General features: G+C 39.5%; 1 protein-coding gene across 3 annotated transcripts in view; it reads right to left on the bottom strand.

Annotated features, from left to right (window-relative positions):
* The window catches only part of Cpq (carboxypeptidase Q), a 455,565-nt gene that overhangs the window by 107,329 nt on the left and 339,964 nt on the right, over positions 1–8,272 (bottom strand). For all 3 annotated transcript variants that reach the window (XM_029469722.1, XM_021183239.2, XM_021183241.2), the window contains one exon: positions 5,004–5,095. In XM_029469722.1, coding sequence (XP_029325582.1) covers positions 5,004–5,095 — 92 coding nt within the window. The remainder of the gene's footprint in view (positions 1–5,003; positions 5,096–8,272) is intronic.

Genomic DNA, 8,272 nt, shown 5'->3' with positions numbered 1-8,272 from the left:
GTGGTCCTCACTCTAACCTGTACAGACTAAGTTCGGCGGAGTCCCGGAGCCAAGATGGCGCTCCCTGCAGGGCAGATCACTGTCCTCCAGCTGGGAGGGTGCAGGATGTCTGCGGCCCCAAAAGGGTGCTGCCTCAGCGGCTCTGTGGCTCCCACCTGTCCCAGAAGCTGTCTCCCTTTTTATGTTTTAGAACATGAGATCTGACATGCTGGCCTCCTAAGAGAAGGGAGGAGAGTAACTCTGTTCACATAAAAACCTGATTGGACCAATTGCATCTGGGCAATCATCATTTGATTAATTGATTTGAAAAAATGAGAAAAGGATCCTATTTTCAAAATACAAAGTTAAATTACACTTCCACAAGTCAACTTTTATTCACAGTAATGTGCTCTTTGTATGGTGACAATTTCTTCTAGTAAACATGAGTTTGATTCAACCTGTAGAGTAGTTCACATTTTAAATAATCACTTCATCAAGAAGCAATAATGCAAAGGGCCTTTTAGCAGGCTTTCTCATCCTGTCTAGCTGAGCATGAAGGGGTCATTCTCATTTTTAGTATTCCATTGGGTCCTCACAATCCTGCTCTCCCTTAGAAGGAGTCCGTTGTGGCTTCAACCGCCACCATTCAATGACCTGCTATGCCAAAGCATTGATCCACATGGATACAGTTATCACATCAGTCACCATATGTCAGTTTAAAGAGAAATGTCTTCTATAGTCTCATGCATTTGAACACATGGTTCCTTTCTAGGTGATGATGGTGTGAGTGGGTTATAAATCCTCCAGGAGCTTTGCTGGAAAAAGTATGTTCCTAGGGGTAGGATCTAAGTGTTCTAGGCTTTTCCTGCTTCCTGCTTTCTCTCTACTTCCTATGTACAAATTAAATGTGATCAACCAGCTGCTTGCTACTGCTTTTCTGTTTTATTTACCATTATAGACCCTCCCTTTGCAACTGTAAAACAGAATATACTGTGCATTCTATAAGTGGATTTCTTCATGATATTTTGTACAGCAACAGACAAGGAACTAGTACACACCCAAAACTCATGTGAATAAAAAGCCCTTAATTTCTCCAAATTGTAGAACAGTAGAATCAAGACAATTGGTCTCATTGCAATGATTGAAGAGAGGAGAAAGAGCCATTAGAGTAGAAGCAAACCTTTTTTTCTAGTCCTTCAGAATCACACCGTCAAATATCTATAAAATATAATACCTGCAGGAATCACCCAGCCTGTAAATACTGGGAAGGATAGGAGCAGCTGGGATACTTATGTTTCTGGTGAGGATGTAAGTAGTTAAGTTCTTATTGCTTAGAAGTTTTTAATGAAATTGAACATAGTCCTATGATCTAGCTATTTTACTCCTAGAAAGTAAAGTCCATCCAAATGTATATGTCCATCCAAACAACTCTACAGAAATGTTGATATCACTTTTATTTGTGATAGCTAACACTGGGAAGAGCACAAATGTCCATCAACAGAACAACTATGTTTTCTTTTTCTGGAGGAAAAAATAGAAATTGGGGTTTATTCACATAACAAAGAACTATTCGGGAAGGTGCCAATTCCTGTTAATAAAGCAACATTGATGGATTCTAAATCCTTATTGCTTAGTGAAAGAATCTGGATTGGAGATTACACACAATATGCTTATATTTACATGAGGATCAAGGCCAGGCACAACCAATTTGTGGTAATTAAAAAAAAAATCAGTGCAGTATTTGTCTTTGGTAGAGTTGAAGGGAAATTTGAAGCAGTATAAAGGAAGTTTGTAGCATAACGCTCACACTCTCATGTTGATCCATGTGATGATTACCAGATGAACTGGCTAGTTTTAAGTTAACTTAACATAAGCTACAGTCATCTGAGAGGTAGGAACCTCCATTGGCAAAATACCTTCATAAAATCAGACCATAGACGAGCCTTTAGAGCATTTTTTTTTTTTTTTAAAGACACAGGGTTTCTCTGTATAGCCCTGGCTGTCCTGGAACTCACTTTGTAGACTAGGCTGGCCTCGAACTCAGAAATCTGCCTGCCTCTGGCTCCCAAGTGCTGGGATTAAAGGCGTGTGCCACCACCACCGGGCCATAGAGCATTTTCTTAGTTAGTGATTAATAGGGGAGGGCTCAACTCAATGTGCATAGTTCCCTCCCTTGGCTGGTGGTCTTGGGGTCTGTAAGAAAGCAGGCTGAGCAAACCATGTGAAGCCTCTAATTAAGCCTCAATAAAATGATAGAATAAGTAGCTTAAACCACAAACAATATGCCTCTAAACAATTATCATATTCTTATGCTGATGTAATGACAGAGACATCAGAGGAAACTTGGAAATTAGGAAATGACATTGTATAACCCATCAGAATAAGAAAATCTCCTTTATAAGACTTTATGCAATGAATTGTTAGGGAGGTGCTAGGTTGATTTTAGGAATGATTTTTGTTATGGTTTGAATCCTAAATGTCTCCTGAGACCCTTGATCCACACTGCAGCATTACTGATTGGTGGGGTGTTTGTTTGCAAGGTGACTAGACTACAAAGACCTTATGAATTGATTAATATACTATTCATAGCTTAGAGGGTTTGGAAAGGAGAGTCTTATAAAGGGATATGTTCTTGCTTCCTGACCACCATAAAGTGTAAGCAGTTTGGTTGCATGATGTTCTTCTGTCTACCTTGTCATGAAATCAGAAATAACAGAGCCAAATAATCATGGACCAAAAATCTCTGAAAGTGTGAACCAGAATAAACCTTTCCTCCTTATAGAATAATTATTACTGATACTTCTTTACAGTGATGGACAGATGACTAATATGAGTTTTATTCTGATTGACTAATCTAGTCAAGTCATAGCAAAAACTTCAGTGTCTGTTTTCTATTATTTTACTTATGAGCTGTTGCCAAAAATCCATGTATATACATTTTTGCTGGAAAATTTGCTTCCTTGGAGAGAACATTTTAGAAATTGCAATAAAATTCCAGGTGAATCTAAAAATTCACATACTAAGCACCAATAGTTTTATCTATTTCTTAGATATACAATAACTGAATGAATTTTCAGTAGCTTAGTAAATTTCAACAGGTATTAAAATAATTAAGCCAATATTTTACAAGATAGCATAATTATAAAGTAAAGGTAGCTATTAATCAGAATATAATTTTAAAAATCAGTCTGGGCAATGAATTTTGTCCTATCTCTTAATTTTATATGTATATATTAATAAAAGCACATTATTAAGGCATATTTACTAAGAAAATATAGTGAATTACTTTCACTCCCATAAAGATTGACTAACCATGTTCATTAAAATATTTCTTTAGACTATTCATTGAGGAATAGATTTTATAAATGGAAAATAAAGTTACATTCAGAGGAAAAAAAAGAAAAAAAACAATAATTTTCTACATGTTTTTCTCCACAGCTGGTCCCATGTATGCTTAGCCAGCTGTGCTGTGAAACTTGACCCAACAAGAAGACTGTGGATGCAGCTTCATAATAATACACTACCTCCATGCAAACTACTTGCTGTTGAATATAGTCCACAAAAAAATAAAAATACAAAATTTTCTTTTCCTATAAAACAGTACAGAGATTATTGCATGGGAATACTGTGAAACTATAATTTTTATCATAAGACTGTGGGCTGGTAAATATCTTCTGTAGAGAGCCTACTAGTACAACTAGTGTAAAAGTTATTCTTGTAAGGCACAAGAGTAATGAACAAGCTTTTGTCACATAAACACTGATGTGGAAGGGTTGTTCCACTTCTTGCTATTGTTCTATGACAAAGGACCTCTACTATGATGTTAATTGTGTACTGTTATCACTTCTGACACTGTGAATAACCTGTTTTATCCCCACTCCTGGGACTCATGATTTGCTTATACATTCATATTTTTACATTATTTTATGTGTATGGTGTTTTGTCTGCACATATGTCTGTGATCCTTGTGCTTGTCTGGTACACATAGAGGTCAGGGGAGGGCCTCAGATCCTTAGGACTGAATGTCAGGGAGATTATAAGTTAGTATGTAGGTGCTGAAAATAGAAGTTTGGTCCTAGCCAGGTGGTGATGGCAGCAGCACAGGCCTTTAATCCCAGCACTTGGGAGTCAGAGGCAGGTGGATTTCTGAGTTCGAGGCCAACCTGGTCTACAAAGTGAGTTCCAGGACAGCCAGGGCTACACAGAGAAACCCTGTCTCAAAAAACCAAAAAAAAAAAAAAAAGTTTGGTCCTCGTCCTTCTCCTCCTCTTCATTTTCCTCTTCCTCTTCCTCCTCTTCCTCCTCCTCCTCCTCCACAGCAGGCATATGCATACCTCCTTCCCCTGTTTACTTGGGGACACTCAAATAGCTTCTCTTTGAGCTAATGTTCAACTTGTTCTCAAGGTTTCCTGTCCTTGCTGTATACTTTACTCTTTAAAAGTTGTTCTCTGATGTAACCCCCCATCTACAGTGTTAAAGGTTTGTAGATTAGAAAACTGTGGTCTTCCACAGTAGCCTTCTTGCTTCAGGAAGCACTGATTCCTAAGTTTAATACCCGACCAGGCAGTCCTCTGTGTTCTCAGTTCAGAGATCTGTGAATGACTCACTCCTAACACCACGAAGCTGATGCTGCTTGCTGACTCCAGGTATCAGGGCCTCAAATCCCAGGACTTCAGGGAGAGGGCTTGGCTTAGTGGGGAGGCAATGATTACCTAGCTTCCTGCCATATATGAGCACAGCAGAACTATTAAGACTCTTAGAAAATGGCAAGACTCAGCTGAGAGTTTTCTAGGGCCATGAGTATGATCAGACAATAGAAGGGCCATTAGCCACACATAGCATCTTCATCTCACCAGGACATTCTTGCTGACAGGACTGGGTATTGGCCAGTTAGTTGGCCACAAAGGACTAAGAATTCTTAGACAATTATAGAGGATTTTAAAACCCAAATTCAAACCAATGCTTTTGGTTTGAATTATAAATGTTATAAATGTTAGTGTTCAGCAGATGTTGGATAGTTTTACCTTATGTAGCTCATAATACTGGGAGGCACCAATTCCTCCTTGTTCTTCTGCAGTCCAGAGAACCAGGCGCAGAGTCCTCTTTGGACGCAGCCCTGGGAAAATAATAAAAGGCATGTCAATTTGTTTTGAATGTTTTTAAAGTGGTGGAGACCTCATCAGCACTGTGGAGATAAGAGTGAATTAGAAGCACCCGTCTCTTGCTGGTGTTATCATGCACACCTGCTTCAGGGTACAGATGATGGCACAAGGGTACAGCTTCAGAAATAATCTCCAGGGCAAGGTAAAAGTGAAAGTGTTTATGACCCATGTTATTTTCAGGGCTTAGTGTGTGGTCAAGTTCTGTGAAGTATTTATTATACCAATCTAGAAGGCAATGTCAGGAGGAGCCTAAGATCTTAAAGCCTCCCAGAGCTGTCAATTGGAACCAAATCACTTAACAGTATTTCAGGATACAGTGAAAAGGCATGAATCCATGGGCAAGGTTCTCATGCTCTCCCCAGGAACTTAGTAACTAAGAGGCTGATGCAAGTTCTGTGGTTAGTCATGGCCATGTACTGGAAAACAGAGTCATTCTGACAAGGTCAATGAAATGTAATCGAATGAGCCTGTCATTTTTTCACGTTACTTCACTAACAGCATGGCAACCACCTCATGGATTTGCAATAAATAATGTGTATAGATAGTCCCAGACTCAACTTACTAATTTCTACATTGTAATTATATGAACCAAATGTGTAGCTATTTAGCAGGATGATCCTTTCTCATATTACTGGACAGCAGTAGGAACAAGCCACAGTTCCTAGTGGGTCACATGATCACAAGGAACAACCACCAATGCCCTCCACTGTGTGAAGTTGCTGTCACCGGATGCTTGTCAGGAGAAGTGCTTGAACATACTTAGGATAGTGGTTCTCAACCTTCCTAATGCTGCAACCCTTTAATATAGTTCCTCGTGATGTGGCATCCCCCAACCATATGGTTCTTTTTATTGCTACCCGTAACTGTAATTTTGGTCCTGTTATAAATTGTAATTTAAATACCTCTGTTTTCCAATGGTCTTGGGCAAACCCTGTGAAAGGGTGGTTTGACCCAGCAAAGGGGTCACAACGGTTGAGAACTACTGACTTAGGATTTTTCCTCACAACTTATAGTGGTTTGGCAAGGATGCAGCCACCACTTTAAGCTGAGATCCTTTTACTTCAATTCTCAGGTTTTTAATTAATGGCAAACTTGTCACACCTAGAGTCTTTTTTTGGGGGGGGGGGTTACCAAGACTCTCCAGGAATCATTAACTGCAGGTTATCTATCAACTATTAACTTTTGTCTCAATTTTTAAAGTATGGTAAAACAATGTCTTAAATGAGCCACTTTGCTATCAAGGGCTAAAATTTCTCCTGCTTTTAACCTGATAATTGCTAGTAAGTAGCAAAAGCAGAGAACATAAAGGTGGCCTTTAATCTTATTCTAATGATTCATCTTCCTGCAGGTGAATTGTTAGAGATGATCACAGTGGATTTTTCAGTGGCTCTGAGGCAGCCATATTACCAATCTCAGGTATATCCACATACTTGCAGCTTTCCACAAGCTACAGTTTGGGCAGTAAATGCTCCTGTGCCATCAAGCCCATCCTGCCCACTCCAGGCACTGACACATTCTCCTTGCAGAAGCCTGATGGTAAGAATCTTGAAGTAAGGAGCTCTACTTCCCTTGAGGTGAGCATAGCTGTGACATCATTTCATATGGGAACATTTGGTGGAAAAAACCCCAGGTCCCAGATGCCTGCAGGTATGAGTTCCTGGGAAAGCCTGAGCAAAGTATGTCCTCAGGAAATACTGCTGACACTTCATTAAAGTCTATATAGAGCCCAGTTCATTAGTCTCTGGTCCAAAGCTCCAGCCTCAACTGACTGAACCATTGCAGCCACCTATCTCTCTTGCTGCTGCAGCCCTCTCTTTCCCTCAGATGATTGTGGCTGGAAGGATTTTGCAAAAGTGAAGCCAGACCACACTATTTCTCTGACCCAAACCTCCAATACTACTAGCTTCTGAAAGGCAAAGATTTAGAGTTTAAGTTATTTTTTTTTAAGCTACAAGTATGGTAGGGCCAACATGTAGAGATCAGAGGACAAACTGCGGTTTGTTTTCCTACCATTTGGGTCCTGGGATCTAACTCAGGTGCCAGGCTTAGCAAAAAATGCCTTTAAACAGTGAGACATATTTACTGGTCCTGAATTATACTTAAATTAAAAAAAAATATGGTATGGTTATGGATGTTCTGCTTGCACAGCTGTATGCATTAGGTTACCTAGAACTGAGGAGACTAAAAGAGGGATCAAGTCCCCTAGAACTGGAGTTACAGTTCAAATAAAATTCAAAGCTACTTTTACAGCTACATGTCCTCCTAAAATGTTTCTTCAAGCTCATTTCAAGGTTTTATATGTGAGAAAGGCGGACATATCTAGAAATTCCCACCTTTGATGGTTCACAGCTGTGTAACTACTCAGTAGTTGGTGAAACTCAGCCTGCTCGTTTGACAAGTAGAGATAATATTATAGATCTGTGCTATAATTCTTCCTCTCGATGGCCAGAATGATGTATGAGGAAATTCCTGTAGCAGGCATTTAATTAATTTAATTTAAACTAATTTAATTAATAATGAACTGTAAAGCTACATGATAACTGTCCAGGACAAAACATACTTTTCACACACACCCCAGAGGAAAAGAATCACTTATATACTCAGAGAGGAAATCCTTCCAAGGTCTTTAAGGAATTGGCAATGAAGAGAGAAAGCACCCAACACTGGCTCCATAGTCAACTATAATAGTCAACTATGGCATAAACTTCGCAAAGTTGTCAAGGAAAGTGATATAATCAGGATTGCTAAAGATCTTTGCCCATTTTTTTTTAAAGTATACTTGATGGTATAGGAGAGATGGCTATGTGGCTAAGAATATTGCTATTTTTGTAGAAGACTTGGGTTTTATTCACAATAGACTGGAACTCTAATTCCAAAGAGATCTGAAGTCCTCTTCTTCCTCCATGGGTACCAGAGAAATATGTAGTGTATGAACATACATGCAAGCATTGACAAATACACATAAGATAATAATAAATAAATCTTAAAGAAAAAGATGTAGACTGGTATGGTGGTGACACCATTTCAGCACGTCGGAGGCAGAGGCAGAGGCAGAGGCAGAGGCAGAGGCAGAGGCAGAGGCAGAGGCAGAGGCAGAGGCAGAGGCAGAGGCAGAGGCAGAGGCAGAGGCA

This window comes from Mus caroli, chromosome 15 (assembly GCF_900094665.2).
Source record: "Mus caroli chromosome 15, CAROLI_EIJ_v1.1, whole genome shotgun sequence".
Taxonomy (NCBI): domain Eukaryota; kingdom Metazoa; phylum Chordata; class Mammalia; order Rodentia; family Muridae; genus Mus; species Mus caroli.
The sequence above is the reverse complement of the archived record's forward strand: the minus strand, read 5'-3'. Positions and strand labels throughout refer to the sequence as shown.